We start from the raw sequence: 20,630 nt of genomic DNA, 5'->3' as shown, positions 1-20,630 counted from the left end.
TGCTTTCTGGAACTTCCATCCTTTACTCATGCTGTCATTGCTCCAGGAACCCTCCTCTATTTCACTATCGGGTCCTTTTCACACAGTCAGCCGGGATGTGGTCAACAGTCTCCGAATTTGCATTTTCATCTTCGAATGTGTCTGTCTTCCAGGTAAGGACCGGCTGGCCAGTGGACCGCAGTAACGAGGACGGCCTTGGTTTGCAGGCTCACACGTGAGATGCCTCCACCCACGACCCTTCCCCGCAGACAGTGACCACGACAGGCGGCTGTCTGCTGACAGGACCAGGCGGCACTTGGCCTCTGTGTCACCAGCGCCCCTCGCCCATGTTACCTGCTTCCGTTCCTCAGAGTTTAGCAGGAGATAGCGGGGATCAAACACGATTTTATGTAATTCTTTCTCCCAGGTAGAAAACGCTGACACCTGAAGAAAGATATTCAACAGAGTCACTTCAGCACGTAATGCAGAGCCCGGGGTCGTGCAGAAATGATCAGCGGCGAGAGCACAGCATGTGGTGGTGCGGGTTCAGTGACGGAGCGTTGTGTAAAAGCGTTAGACAAGTCATACTTGCTAGGTAAATCGGTACTTAGGGCATTAGAAAATTAAACTTCTACACTCATGACACTGTTTCTTCCCTGGGCATCTTCCAGGGCCACATGCCTCGGATCTGGAGCCCCAGTCACACCTGTGGGGCTGCGGTATTCGGGAATGTCACATCTCAAAGGAGAAATGGTATTTCTAAAAGTTTTCAGAATGCCGCAGGCCACAACGGGGCCATTTCTTACAAATACTCTGAATTTACCACACCTTGGTTGATTTTTAATCAACATTTAAACCTTTTTCAGGTAGGTCATTTTTTAAAAACAAACTCTCTCCCTTCACAACAGCAGCAGATTCACGGAAAGACTACAGGAATATCACACGTCACCACAAAGCCCTGCCCATTTTCCCCCGTCGTTAGCGTCCTACCTCAGCAGGTAGGCTGGACTTCAGGTGATCACTGACAAAGACCACACTTTATTCAGATTTCTTTAGTTTACACCTGATTGTCTTTTCTGCCCTAGGAGCCCACCCAGGAGGCCACGGGAGGTTTAGTCTCCCGCCTCCCCAGGATCCTCTGGGCTGGGAGTGTCCCGGGCTCTCCCTGCTGCCAGGACCCCAACGGCTTTGAGCAGGGCTGCTCGGGGGTCTGAAAGATGCCCACACTTGGCTGTCTCGGTTTGTCCCAGGGTCAGACTGGGCTGTGGGTCTGGAGGAAGAACACAGAGCAGATGCCCTCCGCACTTAGACCCACGTCCACACTTCCGCCGTGGCCCAGGACTCTGGGTGTGGACCTCGATCACCTGCTGAGGCCACGGCCGCCAGGCCTTTCCTCTGCACGTCTCCTTCTCCCCCCTTCTCCACGCCGTCTCCTGGGAGGGAAGTCGCTGTGCAGCCCGCCCTCCCGGGGTCACCCTGCCCCTGCCGGCAGGGGAGCATCCCCACGCGTGGTCTGGAACTCTCCTGGGAGGGATACTCCTCCGTTCTCCACATGTACCCTTTGGTTCAGTCACTTGTAGTACTGCCGTGGCCTCGGGGACATTCATGTCATCCTCTGGCCATGACCCTCCGCAGCTCTGTTTTGCCTGCTCGGCCGGCCCCGCTCCGGCCAGCGGGAGGCTTCCGGCAGCTCCCGGGTCTCTGCAGCCTCCCTCCTTCCGGGTTTATGGGCACTTCCTTACTTTCTGCCACTTCAAGGTGCTCCTGGCTCATCTTGTGCACCCCCTGCCCCAGCCCCAGAATCAGCCCCTTCTCCCAGCAGCCTGCCTCCCTGGGCCGGGGCACAGAAGCAGAAGCCGCCGTCTGGGTGCTGGCTCTGCTCATGGCTACCAGGGTGTGGCTGCTTCCAGCCTCTCAGCCGACAGCCAGGGACAGTTTACATCATTTCAAGAGCACTTTATCCATTTAAAAGCATTGACCGAATATTGACTATGTCTTAAAGCCCACGGTCTAGGGGAGAGCAGATTCTAAGTGACATTAGCACTGTACCAGGGACATGCCGAGACACTGAGGGGCCACAGGACGGCGGCACCTGCCCCAGCAGGGGGAGAGGCTTCCGGAGCACTGCATGCCCTGGGACAGGACTGTTCATCAGGCCAGCGACAGGGCTGGGAGGACGTTCTGGGGGCGGCTGTCTGGTACGAAGGCCGGGTCCCGAGCTCTGGGGGACTGTGAACTGCAGGGGTTCAGCCTGGCTGGGAGAAGAAGCCTGTGAGGAGGCAGGAGAGACAGGAAAGACAGAGTGGACGTGCAGGCGGTGCACGGTGCACCAGGGGACCTGGGTCTTGAGAGCTCTGGGAGGTGGGTCAGGCATGCTGTGCGTGTCAGGGGGACCGCTCGGGGGGCACAGGGGAGGGGGGCTCACTGCTGCTCACAAAACCAAAACCCCACTCACGAGCTTATTTTCCAACACACTAAAAGTATTCCTGGCAGAGACACTATTTTGACAAACACATGCTTGTCCTGGTACATCATAGCATATGGAATTTTTAAATGGATGGTTTCTACCTTCAATAATATAAACCAAAGCCCTTTCCTACCATCCCTGAGCTGTGTTACTGGGCAGGAGGACCCAGGCCCCACCCAGGGACTGAGAGGATGCTGAGTGTGGCTCCCTCGCGGGAGCTGGAGATGGGGGTCTCTGGGGAGGATCCCGAGGGTGGACACTCAGCCACAGGAGCATTAGGCAGGTATGAAGGCTGTGTGGCTGCAATGCGGCCCAGCTGGATGGGCACCTGTCCAGCTCCAGGGACACATGCACACCCACAGGGACAGCTCTGGCACGAGGTTATCATGTAACTGACTCTACAAGTGTTTGAGAATTTCTCAAGTTTTAGATGTATAAAATAAACTTAAAAAAAATTAGTATTATATCAGTCCTGCCCACAGGAACTGACCATCTGTGTATCAGACAAGATAAGCCCCCTGTACCTGACTGTCATCTACAAACGATCGAACAGATGTCGTATCTCCTGAGACCCATGCTAATGGCCCTTGAAGTTCAAAGAGGGGTGGCAGCCTGGGCGTGGTGCCCAGGACAGAGGTTAGAGCAGAGGCTGGACGGAGCATGTGGAACACGTGGGCACAGCCTGGCACGGGAGACAGGGCTGCCCCCAGGAAGCACGCCAAACCACAGCCACAATCAATTGTGTGCACCGCCTCTCATCAGGGCCCAAGCCCCCGTCCCCACAGTCCCTCTGCACTGAGCCTGCCCTGTCGGGTGGGGCCGAGGAACCCCCTTGCTTGTGGGCGTCAGAGGGGAGCTGCTCTTAGCATCACGGCTGCCACGGCTCCCTGCCAGACCCCTCCAGAGCTGGGCGGTTGTTCCTTTAAGCCAGCAGAACCTCTACATGAGATCAGTCATATGGGACAGAGAGTAATGTGGCCATGGTGACACTCCACCCTCGGCACAGGCTGCCCACTCTCCACTCTAGAGATGTAATGCCCTTTATATTGCCAAGAAACAGGCTCAAGGAGTAATCTTCTGGGGGGTCCTCAGAAGTGGGGCACCAGCCGGCTGCCCCCGCCCTTGTGGGGAGGCACCCCCACTGCCCCACTTGGAGGAAGACACTGGCAAGGAGCCTCTGCTGCATTCGTACCGTCTTAATGCCAGTGACCTCATAGTGGGCCCCGCCTGGGCACAGTGGAGGCTGAGGCTGGGCTAGCACGGGCGCATTGTCCCTAAGCCCCTCATTCTGACACAGTCATGCCCGAACCCCAGACTGACCCCACAGCATCAGCCAGAGTCCCGGGGCCGCCCACTGCCGGGAACCTGGCTGAGGGCCACCCACAGGGATCCTGAGAGGATGGCAGGTGTAGACCTCGGGGTCCCTGAGTCAAGACCTAGTGGTCTCTGAAGGTCCTCCTTCCCCAGCCCGGGAGAGCCGTTCCCACTTCCGAAGGCACGGGTTCTCAGTGGGAGGCCTCTAGCGCATCACCTGACGGGCAATCGCACTGCAGTCTGCTGTCCAATTAAAATTGCCCCTCTGTAGACTGAAGTCAACAGAAAGCTCTGTAGTGGTTTGCACAGTAAAATAAAATAGAAGCACAAACCTTCCAGGAGCCATCACTTTCTTCCCACAGACCACAAAACTGAAGGTCCTTCCCCATCCATAACTCCCACAGCAAACCCTGAACCGGCCCTTCCTCGGCTACCAGAAATCCACAGGACTGAGCCACATGGCTCCCTAAGTACATGAATTTCCGCACTGAAGCACTGAACAAACGCAATAAAAAGCCTTATTAATCACTCAGTCCATGAAAAAAGTGACCTTTCTGTGCCTCATTGTTAAGCAACTGGAAATCTTATGGGCTTAGCCATTAAATTCTCTTGAGCATGAGTAACTTATAAGATCTGCTGGCATATTTTATAAAGTCAAAAAGTTATAAATGCTAGCATTGCTTTATGACACCAGCAGTAAATCCAGTCTGGCCTCTGTTCAGAGCTGGGTGTGGGCTTCTTCTGAAACCCTCAAAAGACAGGGGTTCTGGCTTCACCCCAGATTCTTCCAAGGCAAACACAGGACACTGGGGCTGGCGCTTCACATTTCCATGTACTTTCTCCAGTTCCCACACATGAGAATTTAAGAATCACAGACTGAGTGGAATCCCTCACCCCAATGAGGCAAAAATGCACTGAAAATCCCATTAGTGAGACTGTTCACCCAGGCCACTGGGATAACTTCAAGAGACCACATAAACCTGGGCCAGTATCCCAGGGTAGTGTAAGGCCGTGCTGGTAAACTGGGCCCCGCGGGTTCCCAAAACAGAGATGGAAGATGTAGACATCAGTGAGATGAGCTGGATATGGCTGAAATATCCCAGGTGTTCGTAATGCCATCACGCCTCAGGGAAGATGGGCCACCCCTCTCCCCGGTGACGCAGCCGAACAGACCGGCCGGGCCTCTCGTGAGAGGTGAGGTCGGGGCACCTCCTGCATGTCCATCAGGGTGCCCGGCCCCATGGGTTTCCCCAGGACATGATTCCATTCCTGGCGACCCTGCAGGGGGCAGACTCTGCTCTATCGCCATCCTGTGAACGACGCCTCAAGACCCGTCCTGGAAGCGCCTGTGGCGCCGCGGGCGGGGGAAGGGGAAGCAGCTGCAGCTGCTCAGACGGTCCCTTCGTCGCGGGCTCTTCAGGCTCCTTGGGGGTCAGCACGGGCCAGGTCAGGGCCCCCATGGGAGCGTCAGGAGGCCCTCCAGGAGCTGTGACCTTGCACGGTGATCCAGACAACGTGGAAGGGACACAGAACAGTCATGTGGCCTCACATGTGGGCGGGGGCCAGGGTGGCAGGAGAGTCAGGGCAGGGTGGCCGCAGAGGTGGAGACCGGCGGCGACACTGGGGACGAGCCTGCAGGCCAAGAGGCCCTCATGTTACTTGGCACATGTGCTACTTAAGGCCTAGCGCATCAGCCTGCAGCTCGGGGTCCACACGTCCTCTTCCCGGTCTGGTCTCCTGTGGCCAAGGGCTGTAGTTTAGGTTTGACTGAGGAGCTACACAGATAAAACTGTGTGTGCATTAAAATTCATTCTGTGCAGGAAGAGCGGTCTCCGAGGGGCCAGCTGGGCAGGGGTCATCTTCCTGGGAACAGAGCTTAAGAGCTGGGCTATCCCAGCTCTCCCTCTGCTCCGGGCCTCACCTGCCGCAGGCCAGCACCCCAGCCCAGTCAGGAGCCCCGCGGGGAGGGGCCCCGTGCCCTCTTCCCAGCCCAGTGCGGCTGCTGGGGAGGGCTGGCCCCGAGGCAGCGCGGGAGCCGCGGCATCTGCCTGTGAGGTACCGTTTACAGAGCTCTTTACAGTTCCCACCGCATGCAGGCTCCATTACTGCCCTGCTTTCGGTCTTATTTTGTGAGGAAACCCAACTGGGCTCAGCTGCTGTGTCAGACCCCAAGGCCGGAGCAGGAAACAGAGACATTGGAAGGAGGCTCAATTCCAACATTGTGTTGTTTCTCCCCTAGATTCAAAGTGAAGTTCGAAAGCCAACTACAATTAAGGCATCCTGATTTTATTAAAAATAGTTGAACTCATCTACCAGTGTGGAACCCCCTGGTTGAATCCGACAGCCAGACGGACGTCCCCCTGGAAGGCGAGGGCCCCAAACCTGGCTGAGCTCCAGGAGGAATGTCAACAACATGCTCCACGACGGTCCTTCCAGGACACCCATGCCTGCTCGCCTCCTGCGCCCCCGTCACGGCCTCCTTTCCCCTCCCTGTCATGGCGCTCTGGCCTCCAATCATTTGGCCCTGAGTTCCCCGCAGGCTGGTCCATGGCCTCAGCAAGGCCTCCAGGACAGCCATCCCCCCCCACCCCCGCAGGCCCTTACCCCTCTCTCCAGGAGCATGTCTCGGAAGTGGGTCACCCGCTCCTCCAGGGGCAGGAGGATCTGGGGCGGCAGCAACTTGGTGCCTTGGTCCTCTCTCCCTGCCTCTTCCAGCCCAGGACTGGTGCGGCCCTCCGTCCTGTGGAGCAGAGGACACAGTTAAATGCTTCCTCAGACCACCTGCATTTCCCCGCAACCTTTAAAAGCCCTCCAGGGTCCCCTTGAAGAAGCAGACATTCTCTGTGGACAGACTAAGACCTGTGCAGTCAGCCCAGCGAGGGTGGAGGTTTTTGCTCTTGGGGTGCAAACTGCTTTGCTGCGTTTGGGGCAGAATGGAGACTGAAGCCCCAAGCAGAAGGGCACTGGCCGAGGAGGAGGTAGCGGTGGGCGGGTGTGAGGCCCACTGGGAAGGAAGCCGAGAGCCCCTGTTTCACTGGCCAGTTGTGGTTGTCACTCAACGTAAAGGAGCAAAGCCTTTTTGTTTGGATAAATGATAGGTGCTCATACCTGGTTCTGTTTTTACTTTTTCATTTTATTTAAGAGAAGCTTTTGTTTCAGACAAATGCATGGAAGACAGTTTACAGGAAGCATGCAGTGCTCAGGGTACAGAAAACTCTGTCCTGGGGCTAAGCTGAGCTCGGTGCGCAGGGAGCCCGGTGGCTATGCTGGGCACCTGCCTGGGGAACCATAGAGACGCCCCTCTGCCAGGTCGCCGGGCTGCACGGAGGGGAGGCCCACCGTTGTTAAACCAGTTTGTCACCTTGCATTATTTTATTTAACCTCTTTGTGGCTCTAAACCTTATTCCAGAAGAGCCTGGAAACCTCCTTCTGAAATCTCTCGACGATTGCTGCTAAAGAAAGCATTTGGCCAAAAGCAGACGGTTACCCTCATGCCGCCCCCACCCTCCCCAACCTGGCCTCCCTGGGAAAAGGGGGCGCCACTCCTGTCCCCTCTGAGGCAGCTGTTCTCGGCCCGGACACGCAGACTGGACCTACATGGGCCTGCAGCACAGAACCCCCGGCGGGGCCTTGCCCGAGCCTGGCCCTGCCCATCCCCAGGCCCCCCACCAGGGGCTGTAACAGTGACGGGTGCAAGTCAGCCCATCGTCAGACTGTGGTTTAAGACAAGCTTCGATTGCTGATGGCACTTAGTTCAGGTTGGGCCTCCAATTGTGAAGAAAGGTCTGCTGGGGAGTGCTGGGACCGAGTGGCCCCCATGGACTGGGCAGCACCCTAAGTCCCTGAAGGCAAGAACAGCAGCGAAATGCACTTAAAAAGCACGGCGCTGCTCCGCTTCTTTGCGAAACCAGCCTCAGCCTAGGAGCTGGGTGGCTAAGTTGCCCCCGCCGTTACACTTCCTGGCTTTCTGACACAGCTCTAGCACAGAGCTGGCACGCAGGGTGACCGCTCCTGGGGGCCACCTGGCAGTGTCTGAAGACGCCTGTGGTCGACCCCCTGGAGAGGGGCCACGGCGAGGAGTAGAGGCAGGGATGCTGTTAAATACCCTCAAGTGCCCAGAATGACGGGGCACGTCTGCACAACTCCACACCTGGGAAGGAAGAGGCACACAAGTCAAGGTCGCCCACTCGGTGGCCAGGCTGAGGCCAGGCCCTGCCCCGATACCAGCCAAGGGCGTGGCTTCTCTGTCAGCGTCTGTGGAATATGTTCATTACCATTCTGGGCACGTGCTGGGAATAACGATGCTCTGTGTCTGACAAGGTCTGTCACTCACCGGGATTGTAGCATGGATTGATCCAGCCTGAATAAATGTGCAAAGAAAAAACGATGTTCGCTCAGCCCACTAGGGAATCTTATTTATAGACCGACTATTTCAGGAGAACCTACTTTGCTTCCATGTGATTATGTGGAATTTTTAAAAAAGAAAATTACCAGTGGATTTGCAATTGTATTGTATTCCAAAGGGTATAATTAGGATTCCTTTGTAATAAATTTTCATTACTTAAAAATAGAAGTGTGGAAACAAGCCTTGTATTGTAACTGGAAATAAGATTAATAGGAATGGTGCGAACTCAATGACGATAGTTCATTCAACAAAATATTTTGCTCGGAACCACTGGATACCTTCCAGACTGGGCAGCTCTAAGCTCAATTAGAATTGGTCAAAAGCAAATATTCTTATGGCTGAATGATTTTGGTTCCTTTTACAGAAAAGTGGGCACTAAAACTTTTAATAAAATTAGCTAGGGCTTAAATTACATCAAGGCAGAGAGGCAGCTACCCAAGCGCATGGTGACTGGGGCCCCGGCCTTGCTGGCCACGAGGAAAGGCCTCTCGCCTGGAACCAGTCCGCTGCACAGCGGCCTCACCAGGGCACCGCCCTGCCTTGGCTAGTTTTCCAGGTCAAGTGCACAGGCTCAAAGGGCCTGGGTCTTGTCCAGCCGGTACCTCAGGGAAGGCGCCCCCAAGCCTGGAACCATGGAACTGGGGTCTCTTCACCCCAAGGGCCAACTCCCTGCCTCCCATCCCCCACCTTTTGGAGACAGTATGGTGGCCATCCGCTCCCCAGGGCTCTTCCCCCATCTGCCTCTTGCCTCAGCCCTCTGGCTGCTCTGAGCTTGTCCAGTGGACCCACTAATCACATGCGTGTGTCCATCCCATGTCAGTGAGTTTCTGGTGTTGCCCATGTGCACCGGGCAGCAGCTTATCTGGTCAAATGCACTCAATGCCCAGACAGAACTGGATTTAACAGCAAGTCTGGTCCTTGTTCCCCTTTATGGGTGACAAACTATTTTATCTGGGGCTGAGGCGGCTCAGGAACTGGACTTTGCACATCTGCTGTGTGTCCAGGGGCCCCCCTCGGACTCAGCAGACCCGCCCCTGCCCCACTCCCGAGCCTCTCAGTGGGGCCATTCTGAGGTTGGAACAGTCACCCCGCAAAGAAATTACAACCACAGGGCAGCAGCCTGTTCAATTCAAAGCAAAGTGCTTTCTACTGGTGGGTGGGGGCAGAAGGGGGAGTGGGTGGGGGTAGGAGGGAGAGGGGAGGAGGGGGGAGGGGGGAGAGGGAAGGAGGGTACGTGACGTACGCTTCCTAGTGTGCACACTGCACGGGGGTCTGAGCAAGTCCAGGCACCTGCCCACTGACTCGCGTCTCAGCACACAAGTGCGTCCCCATTCCCACCCAGACGGGGGATCAGGCTGTGGAGCTGATGGGTCAAGGCCTGACCCTCGGCCCGGGCAGATGCAGGCCCGCTGTGTCTGCGTGTGGGCGCCTTGCTGAGGCCCTCAGGGTGACAACCGGCCCTGGGGCTGCTCCTCCCTCTGTCCCTCCTCCCTCCGAACACTGTCACTTGAGAGGCTCGGCAGGAAAGAGGACATTTGGTTTGACCATTTCCTGAATGCAGAACAGAAGAGGGAAGAGAAATCAACACTGACCCAGGCTGGGCGGGGCGAGGGCAGCCATGGGGGCCCCAGCTTGTGCACAGAAATGCCGGCCGTGAGCGAGCTCCTGGGTCTGGGGAGGAAACCAAGTGTGATGCCCGGGGCTCACCATGCTCCTGAGCCTCCAGGTGAGGAGGGTGGGCTACTGTGGAAGCTCTCTGGACGCTGTTTGGGAAAATACCTAGTCTGGACACAGTGATGCTGAAATACCTCAAAGAGCCATGGCCGGCGATGTAAACACGCTCCTCACTCAGTCCTGGTGAAACAGTTAAACATCCTGATTCTGCCACCAACTTGCTAGCTCCGCGCCCCACGTTTGCAGGGCCTATGATTCCATAACCAGGCTCCGCCATCAGGACAATGCCCTGCAGGAAATGCCAAAGGCCGCCGCCTCTGCCGGTCCCACCGCCCGGCCCTGCTGCCGCCGCCACCCTCTCCCACGCTGGGGATGGCAGAGATGCCCTGGCAGCCCAGCCTGCCTCCCGCAGAGTCTGTCTGCACAAGCCACGGCCACCACCTGGGGCCCCTGCTGCTGGCAGGCTCAGGTGGCTTCTGAGGCTGCGCCGCGCCGTAGAACGGCTGAGTGACTTCGGCTTTGTTTGAACCCACTGCTCTCTCCCTGCTGCCCTGTGGTCTGCTTCCAGGTGGAGGGCAGTGCGGACAGCATCTCTCTTTATGCCAGACTGCCGGTGCCCAGTGACCACTCAGCGCCACACCCACCAGCCCCAGAGGGGAGCGGGAAGCCAGGCAGATCTCGGAGAAGAGCATTGCAGGCCCAGGGCTCTGCCGTGTGGAGGCCCTGAGTGGGGAGCCTCTAGAATGTTCCAGAGCCTCACAAAGAAGCTGGTGTGGCTGGAGCACAGAGAATGAGAGGGCAGGTCCCCGGAGTCTCCTGGGCCAAGAGAGGGACACGGCTGGTCACTCCAGCAGAACGGGGGTCAGAGAGGGCTCAGAGTGGTTCCTGCTGCCCGGACCCCAGACTCATTACTCAGCTCTCTGTCCCCTTGGCCTGGGCTCCCCAAGACACGGGGTCCAGGGACAGCCCTCGGCTGTACTCCTGGGGAACCCGCACTGGGCCCGTCTGGAGCACATGGCGACTTACTGTCAGGACCCCACGGAGCTGAGGCCCACTGGCCCACGTCTTCCTAAACATGCTTCAGAAATGTTTTCCTGGACATGAAACGGCTCCTGAGTGCCTATTTCCTTGATGTGTTTTCAAAGGGAATCACTGTCCCAGGTGGGCATGAGGGGACAGATATGCCTGCAGGGAAGGGTATGGTGACACGTGCAGCAACTGCGAAAGGGTAGTGTGCCCTCAGTGGGCCTTCCAGGGCGACGGCAACCGGAGTCTGTTGCTGTGCTGCGGCGGCATCCCGCTGGGGAGCTTGACCTCGGACTTATTTCTAGGCTGCAGTCAGGGGATCGCGCTGCCAGACTCTGGGGAGACGGGAGGTATGTCTATGGAGTGGGGAGCCTCCCTCCCATCTTCACAGATGCAGCTCAGGCCACCGTCCCCAGTGCCCACTGCAGGCCTCCCCGGTGCCCACTGCAGGCTGGCCACCCCACAGGTCCTCCCACGCTCCTCGTGGGCTCCTGGGTGCGGCCAGCAGGGCAGCGCCTGGGGAACCATCGCCAGAGCTGATGGATGCAGGGCGACACTTCTCAGATCCAATTCTCACTAACCTCCAGGAGTTTGTTATTCACCTTCCTTGTGACCCGAGAGGCCAGGTCCCTGTCCAAGGTCACACAGACTCGGACATCAGAAAGTCGCAGCCATGCCCCCTCGTCCACGAGCCTTTCATGCGCCAGGTGCGGAGCTGTGCCCTCCGACTCTAGGCCACAGACCCAGCATGCGAGCCAGTGCTCCAGGGCGTCTCAGTTTCTGGCGTCAGCAGGGTGGGTTCCTTCGAGGCTACGAGGGAGAAGCTGTCCAGGCGTCTGCCCCAGCTGCTGGGGGCTCACAGCCAGCTTTGGTTTCCCTGGCTGTGGACACATCACCCAGACCTCACCTTCCTCTTCCCGTGGGGGTCTCCGTGTGCACGCCTGTGTCCAAACTCCCCCTACGAGGACACCAGTCCTACTGGATGGAGCAGGGCCCACCTCACCACCTCATCTCAATGAATGTAAGGTCCCTTTCTGAGGTTCTGGGGGCTAGGACTTCAACATGTGGGTTTCAGGGGGTCACAATTAAGCCCCTAACAAGATCCATCCTCACTGGAAGAGTGCCACGTCCCCCAGGACTGTCCCCAGATTTTGTCAGTATGAGAGGCAGTGGGTGCTGGGCTGCAAATCAGGAGGCTGAGGCTCCTGGGGGGAGTGCAGGACCGCATTTCCCGCCCAACCCCAGAGGCACTGTCACCTGCTTCACACTCCCACATGCCCAGGATGGCAGGTCTTTTTCTGGAACATTCACATTTAACTCGTGCACAGAAATCTCAGGACATGTCTCCATTAGCCCACCACCCGCGCTGGGTGTCACCTGCATCTCTCTGTATAGGCAACACTGTAGGGCCGGCATGCCCAGCAGTCCAGGCCAGGCCCATGGGCTGGTAGCCCCAGGCCACGGTCAGCCGGGTCTTCGGGACACAGCCCTTCCTGCAGGGACAGTCCTGGGAGAAGGACCACGTGCATCACCAGGTCTCCATCTTCCGCCTACGCATCATCGCTGTCACACCTCTGTGTCTCCACACTTCCCCGTCATGGCCCTTGTCCACTCCCAAGCCCCAGGTGGGCTCCTATCTGGTCATATGGCCACCTGGCCATCCTCCTGGGGGATGGGCCCACACTGTGGGATGGAGCTGTTTCCTCCCACGTGCTCACAGAGCAGTGTCCCTGCGGCGGGCAGGCGCTTCTGTCAGAGCCACTTCTGAGCCTGCTCCGGGTTGGTCCCCAGGGCAGTGTCGGGGCTTGTCATTGCTGGTCCCAAGCAGTGTGCTTGGGGCCCGTGAGGCAGTGAATAAATGTTGGCTGACGTAGGTTTTGTGGTTGTATTTGCTCCTCGTGATTTCCCTGGAGACACGTTCTGACCATCCACAGCAACTCTCACCAGGCTGGGTTCTAGCCCTCTCTGATTGGTTGGGTGATGTTTCACCTTTCATTCAATTTAGTGGATTGGGAAAACCTGTTCTTTCCTCTGGGATTCGTCATCAGAATACTGCCAGCCCATAACACGAGTGTTAGACACAATATGAAATTCTGCAAAAATCAAAAATCAAAGTTTCTGTGACTCTCTGTCTGGTGGGGCCTCAGACATTCTTTCTTATGTTTGTAACAAATGGTCATCAGATGAGGCCGACTTTGAAAGATCTGTATACTCTGGTTTTTAGCATCAACACTACAGTACAGAAGGGTGCCTCTGGCTGCTGTCAGATGGGCCCGTCCACCATGTCCCGGGGGCCCAAGGGCCAAGCACTGCCCTTCTCCTGCGGTGGCCTACCCAAGATGGAGTCACAGCCACGGGCAGGATGCCGGCTGCGGGGCCTTGGCACTGGCCCCAAGCAGGAGAGGCCAAGGAGCCACGGGGACGTGTAGGAACAGCTGCCCCCCGCCTGATGCAGCAGCACCGCAGCCCAGTGTGCAGAGACGCGGCTGCAGGACGGGAAGGGCTGTGATGTCTGCCCGGAAGAGCGGGACCTGAGCCCTGGAATCTCGGCTGCCCGTCCCCTGGCCTTGCTGCTCCCTCGCCCTGACTGACCGCTGACCACCTGGCCCACCTCCTCATGCCCGCTGCTGCCCTGCCCTCCTTATCCCTGCTAGTTTTGCCCTGAAACTGCCCTCTGAAGCCACCTGCCAAGGAGAGGGCCTGGAGATTACCAAAGCCACCTGCAGCTCCACTGGGCCGTGCAGAACCCCTCTGTGGCAGGGTGATCACATTCATCCTTCCTTTCTGTCCCCACAGTCATGGCATGCCAGCTATGTGCCAGGAACTGTCTGGGTGGAAGGGACAGAACAGGAAGCAGCTGGACCGTGGGGTCAGGAATACACTGTCCTGGACCTTGGACCATGCTGGTGGCCTAGCTAGCAGGGCCTTTGGAGGGATTGAAGGGTCTGCCAGCTGCAGATTTATCTGTCAGGCCAGAGGCCACCCTGGTGGCACAGAGGGCCACCCTGGCATCACAGGAGGCCACCGTTCCTTCAGCAGTGATGTACCTGCTGAAAGCTGATTTGCTGTGAACAGTGATGGCCTCATCTGGGCCATCGTGGCACTCAGTGGGCCCGGAGCTCGGACTCTGGAAGTTTCCAGAAGGAGCCCATCGTGGCTGTGAAAGGGCAGCACGCACGGGAGCACCCGCCTCACGCCACAGCTCCGGGAGGTGCTGCCTCACCTTGGCCGGGTGTGAAGCAACTCCAGCACTCAGGTGGCCCCTGAGCACCTGTATTTCCATACCGGTAACGATGCAGTCCCATCTGTGTGCACGCGGGCTGCCTCCCAGTGGGTCCCATTGCCCACAGAGCGTCAGGGGAGCCGGCAGCCGTGCCAGCAGCTAGTTGCACCGCTCTCTGCAGGCAGCTCCCCAGCTGTGTTCGTGAGGTCACCCTGTGCACAGTCCCGAGTGTGCAAGGGAGTGAGGACCTGGCTGGGGTGGCCCTGCGGCCCCATGCGGCTCACAGACGCTGCCGAGTCACTTGTATCCTAACCCGGAACCCAAACCACCCAGCTGCCTCTACTTGCTGCTCCAGGTGCCACTTCAGGGGACATGGAGGAAAGGTCTGGCTCAGTCACATGCATCTTAGGACATAAGACATTCTGACTTGAGGCAAAACCAACCTCATGATGTTAAAAAAACCAAAGGCTGAGGTAAGTTTCTTAGTCTCCCCAAATCCTCACACAGAAGCAGACGGAGCTGCTAGGCTAACAGAGCACAAAGCCCGGTCTTCGCAGGCTAAAAGGGGTGCGTCTCTAAGAACTCATGCTGTGAATGCCTACAGGCAGCCCGCGGGTACCAGTGGGCCCCTGGGGCAGCGGCAACCACCCGAGGAAGCAGAGACACAGCTGGGGCATGTGCCAGGGCCCTGAGCCCGGGAAGCCTGGGCTGAGAGGTGGCCGCCGCCGGGCACAGCTTCTGAGCAGGCTGGCTGTGGGCGTCTGCTGAAGCTGAACAGGCCTTCTGGGCTCCAAACATCAGAGGAGTCAAGGTGGCCCAGGGGTTACACAGGCGGGTGGCTGGGCCCATGAGCTATAGTGGAGCCAAGAAGCCAGGGGCCACACTGGGCCACCACCCTTATCAGCACATCATTTAAACTCAAACTACAGAAGACGGTCACAGCTGAATCCCATGCACAGTCCATCAGAATGATGGGAACAGTGCACAGAGTAAGGGTCCCCTACAGCGAGCAAAGGACAGCCTGAGATTCTGATGAAAACGTTAACCCACTACTTGAAAATGAGCTAAAGCTTTCAAAGAAAATGTCACATGCTACAAGTAACCGTGTATATCCGAACAAATTCAAGAAGGGTAAAAGGATGTTGGGCCAAAGAAAGATTAGAGAAGACATCTGAGTGATCCAGGAAATTGGAAACCCAGGAAAAAAACTTTAGAAATGAGAAATAAACCCAGAAGTGGGCAAACGTGAACAGAATAATACAGATCACACCTGAAGGCTAAGAGAAGGCGGGAGGAGGAGGAGAAATCAAAGGGCAGCGGGGAGGGCATAAAGGGAGGCGTAAGGGAAGGGCGCCGCAGGGGGCAGAGGGCCGGCCCGGGGACACGACGCGATGAAATGGAATAAATACTACAAAATAATTCAAGGAAAATATCCTTACATAAAAAAAGATGTTCACCTATATTTTGAAAAGGTACACCTCATACCCGGGATAGTTAACCACGCTTTACCCAAGACCACATACACGCTTGGCCTGAAAAGGACCAAAACACATCCACGATGTTTAAATCCAGGAATTTAAGGAAGGCATCATCTTTGGAAAATCCTAGAGAACTGACACATCATTTTGAGAATCAGTGTGAAAGGGAAAGAATCAGGTTGCAGGCCCTGTGTTTTCTGCTTGACCTGTACCTCCAGGGAACCAAACAGTCTCGGAGGACGTTTCTCTTTACAGAAGTAGTCAAGCTAATAAATGCAAATAGAATAATAGAATTAAAATGTTAGCATTTAAGAGTGCTTAAAGAAAAGTAATGGGTCTAAGCAAATCACCTGCTCATATCACAAGACAAGACGAGACACGATATGCCTCTCCCTGGCAGGGATGCAAACCCACTGTGAAGTTTTCTTGCCAAAATGCCAAGCGAAACCTGAATGGGACGCAACCTGTCGATGGGACTGAGGATTTACAGGAGCACAGGGGACAGAGGCAGAGGATTCCGGACACCACAGGACTCCATGACACACAGCCAGACTTTGGGAGGAGATTCTGACTTTTTTAAAAAAACAAGTGAAAAAAGAACCTGGGATGGGAGAAGAGAAATCCATAGACTGAAATAACATTTCACAGAGTATGCCAACTGAATGTGGACAGCAATTTGAAAAATAAAATTGTAAGAGGAAATAGACCGTACTAAAACAGGAAATTGGAACAATGTCTGGGAGGCTATTTGATAACATCAAGGAATAAATTAAACAATAATTAAACAAAAATAACTTTTTTTTGGTGTGGTATGTGTGGTTATTTTTTTAAATCCTAATATTTTAGTCATGTATCCTGAAATATTTACAAATGAATTTTCTGGGATATTTGGGGTCTGTTTCAAAATAATCTGAGTGCGGGTTGGGGCACGGGCCAGAGATGGATGGTTGTGGCCTTGAGCTAACCGCTAGAGCCGGGCAACGTGCCAGGGGCTAAGCATGCGGTGCCAGTTTTACACTGAGCTTTCTTACATTAGGAAGTTAACAGCAGGTAAACGAACTATGGCTTTGGTGGAATACAGGGTCCTTTTCACTGGCGGGGACTTTCTCAGCACTGTGACAGCTGGAGGCACGCAGTCGGGGCCATGAATGCTGTCTTCCCTCCTATCCTGGTAGGACTTCTCGCTTCCTGGAATTCATCCCAACTTGGAACTTAGGACTTCGCTTTTCCCTCCGCAACCCGTTCCCATGGGCTTCCCCCGTCCAGACAGCAAATCTCTGCCCTGGTCCCTCCTCTTCAGCACAAGCACCTCTGTCCCCCCATCACTGTAGACGCAGATGTCACCCTTCGGTCCCTGGAACTCTGTCCACCTCCTGGTTCAAGCCGAGCTTTCTTTACGAGGAGTGAAGAGACTGACCAGCGTTGACCGTTAGTTCTCCCAGGCACGGTCTTCTCCTTGGGAGACAGGCGATCCCGAGTGCTGACACACACACCTCCGAGGGGCTACAGGGGGAGCCCACGTCTCGAGAATGAGTCTGCTGAAGGCGGTGGTGGGTCGGTGTGAGATGTGCTGCCCACTCAGCTATGTCTCCCTGTCTCCCAGGGTGACATGCATCAAACCTCTGGCAAATGATAATCATGAATAAAGAAAGACTAACGTGAATAAATGGAAGATTGCAGAGGACAGGGCTGCTCTCTGCACAGGGGCAGGCAGGCCCCGCCAGTGGGCGCACACTGTCCACCTCATTTGCTCTCAGGCGGACCTGCACAGAAGTCTGGAGACTCAGAAAGCACATTCCTCCTTGGAAAGCTGCCCTGACCCAGGGCTCTGCAGTTTGAGTTGCCACCTCCAGGTTACTGAGGGTCCGTCGCTGCAGCTGGGGAGGCGCTGGGGTGAGGACTCTCCAAAGGGCAGCCTCCTTGGGCCCACTGTCAGTGGGAAGGAAAGGGCTCTGCAGAGGGGAAACTCTCCGGTTCCCTCTAAAAGGGTTAAACCCAAGTCAGAGTTTCAAAGAAGAGTTGGAAGTAAAACTGCATTTTGACACCAAAGACCATCTCTGAGGAGAGTTTGGCTTTCACTTCTTCAGAGCACAGGCAGGGCACAGATGTTAATAGTTTGGTTTTCAGCCCCTGATGGGAGGGAGGTGCACATGGTCCTTTGGAGCTGAGATGGTCCCCAGGCTCCCCACAAACCACTGCATTAAAGGGCCTCTCATGCCAGAAGATTCTGCAACAGGCCCCTCCCCTCATGCAGGGGGGACAGACCCACCTTGGACATCGTGGTTTCAGCTCAGAGTTCACACGCCTGCTGCCAGCACAGAGGCCCCCAGGGCTGCCTGCCAGCCCCCTCGCACTGGCTGTGTGAAGCGGCAGCTGAGTGCCACATGTTTACCAAAAATGGAGTGAAGTAACCGGCTGAACGGTCGAAAAAGAAACCAGTGGGGAAAACGCTGAGGCCAAGCGCCCCAGGACCAAGTCTAGGCTGGCCTCCCAGAGGCCGGATTTCAGCAGGAGTGAGAACTTCATGGCAGCTGGGGACTGACCCTGCCCGCTCACCCAGACTCACAGACAGTGCCCGCCATGCCTGCGGGCAGCTTGGGGGGACGTGTGGGTCTCCTTAGGAATGCCCATTTCTGGTCTCCCCTCAGGAAACATGTTTGTAATCCTTTTTGAAGAGAAAATCAATGTCCAGGCGTATCCAGATTTCAGTGTCAAAGACAGGCGGAGCCCATGACACACTGGTGCCCGTGCACCAGCCTCCTCACAGGCAGGTGCCACCAGGCATCCTATAGGGGCCCTGACAGCATACGGCCCAGACCCAGGACCATTTACAAAACGACAGGCCTCTGCAGAAAACCTGCTGAGCAGCCACAACAGGAATCACGTGCAAAGAATGACCTCAAAGATGTGCAGATGTTAATAGTTTGGTTTTCAGGCATATCAGAGACCATGAGGCGATGTGCCGTCCTTGCCAATGGAGCCCCGAGGAGAGGCGGAGCCTGACCCTGGACTGCAGCCTGTTTCCTCGCTATCTAGGGACAAATCAAAGATGGGAGTTGAGGGCGACCTCAAGTCAGAGCCCCTATACTCTACAGCACTCCTTTATAGCACTTTCAAAAAGCGATGCTCTTTTTCTTTCCCCATAGCCAATTTTGGGGGATTCTAAAAAGGAGTCCCTCCCATATTCCATGTGGGACAGTGGCAGGGCGTGCTGGCTGCTACTTGCCACACGCACTCACTGCCCCTGGTTGGCCTTGGCACCGGGGCCCATGGCTTTCTGACTGTGAGGAGAGTCTCCTTCCCTCGTCCACAGCCGGCTCTGTCCAGGGGAGGCCTTGGCCTGGGGACAGCCTCTGGGGTAGCGGCTGCAAAGCCTCCAGGCATTAAATTGGTTTTCTGTTTTGTCTTTTGGATGGTGGTGGTCTTCCCTGGCTCCAGATGGGTGCTCCCTGCCCTAGGTTGCCCTGGTGGGGTGCAGAGGGCACGTAGACAGATCACTGCCTCATGGCTCTGCAGAAGGCACCTCCGAGCCATGTATGTACAGGGCAGGGATGAGTGCGCCCTCCTCAGTGACCCCGGAGTCCTGAGAGCCCCAGGCTGTGCCAGGAGCATGCCCTGGATGTGTGTTGGCCGCCTCCATTTACCGCCAGGAGAATGATGCAGGGCGTGTCTGGGGAAAGCAGAAAAATGACCCAAAGGGCACTGGTTGCTGATTCTAAGCTCTTGGGTCTCCAGCCAAAGCTGAACATGCCCCAGAAACACTCTGCTTGGCATTAAGGTTTTAGGGTACAAGGTCACCTTTATATATAACTTACATTCAAAGCCATCAATTGGGTAGTCCCTAAATCTGTAAACTTATAAATAAACAATATTCCAAGCCAAGAGATTTCTTTGGGTCACCCACAGTACAAGAAATGTATACCAAATATCACGGAAACATGAACATGTCCAAAGCTGTGAGGCCATTGATAACCGAAAACGCAGCAGAGCAATTTTACTCATTCCTGCTGCGAAAGCCGTTCAGTTACAGGAATCCTAGGCTTTTCCACTGGCAAAAGCGGGCACCTTGTGAAGGAGCTGGAAGGCACACACCAGCAGCACCTTCTCTGATGTGTTTTGTGGACAATGTCATTCTGATTTTTTAAACGAAATAGCACACACACTTCTGCTGAATCCTTAAAATAATTCAATTCAGTCATTTGAAATCAATCTTACATTCTTAAAATAGCACATTGGAAAAGCAGGTCTAAGCTATAAAAGCCTTACACATCAGGAACTGGCAGAATCGGCGTCACACAAACGGGTACAGCAAACTGCCAATTTCTGGTCTCAGGAAAGACATGTGGTCATGCATCACACACAAAAGCATTCCATTAAATACTAAATAACAAGCTATTTGAGACCACACTCACCAGGTCATTAAAAATATTTAGTAATCTAAAAACGTGTCACTATGACATATTCGTCTTCCTACAGACCTGAACAATTTGCACAACTGATTTAATCCCATCTGTGTAAAAATGTGCAAAATACATAAGAAATGGGAGAAGTGGGGAGCAATATCACAAATATTCCCTTATTTCTTAAATGGATTAATATGGCTGCTGCTGATCACAGGAAGATTTTAACAGCTTCTTGATGAAGAAAAATTATTTACATAAAAAATGTAGGTCAAAATGGACTGATTTCAGCATGTTCTCAGAGGCCTGCTCTCTTACTAGGTAAGTCAGAATCCACTAAATAAAAGTCCACTAAATAAAAGTTCACAGAAGCAGTTAGGACCTCAAGGAGCCCTTGGGCTTACTGACAGTGGCCTTCCCAAAGACAGACAAAAACGCCAAGATGCTGCTGGCGGTCTGACCAGCCTGGGGGCATCGCTTGCGCCAGGGACATGTGGTGGGTGCCGCAGACGAGTCTGGGCGGAGCTCAGGGCCTGCTCAGGGTAGGGCTTTCACACAGAACAGGCCCAGAGTATGTAAACTGGCTCACAAATGACTGAGCAGGACTGGGGGAGTATTTTAGACCCTGAGTCCAGCTACACAGTCCATCTGAGGCACTCTCCTC

General features: G+C 55.3%; 1 protein-coding gene across 1 annotated transcript in view; it reads right to left on the bottom strand.

Moving 5' to 3' along the window:
- The window catches only part of TCERG1L (transcription elongation regulator 1 like), a 173,031-nt gene that overhangs the window by 8,161 nt on the left and 144,240 nt on the right, over positions 1-20,630 (bottom strand). Inside the window, exons 9-10 of the mRNA XM_037010956.2 lie at positions 6,365-6,500; positions 334-423 (exon numbers count right to left, since the gene is read on the bottom strand). Of these exons, the coding sequence (XP_036866851.2) occupies positions 334-423; positions 6,365-6,500 (226 nt within the window). The remainder of the gene's footprint in view (positions 1-333; positions 424-6,364; positions 6,501-20,630) is intronic.

Source organism: Manis javanica, chromosome 7 (genome assembly GCF_040802235.1).
Source record: "Manis javanica isolate MJ-LG chromosome 7, MJ_LKY, whole genome shotgun sequence".
Lineage (NCBI taxonomy): Eukaryota > Metazoa > Chordata > Mammalia > Pholidota > Manidae > Manis > Manis javanica.
This window is presented reverse-complemented; position numbering and strand designations above follow the sequence as displayed.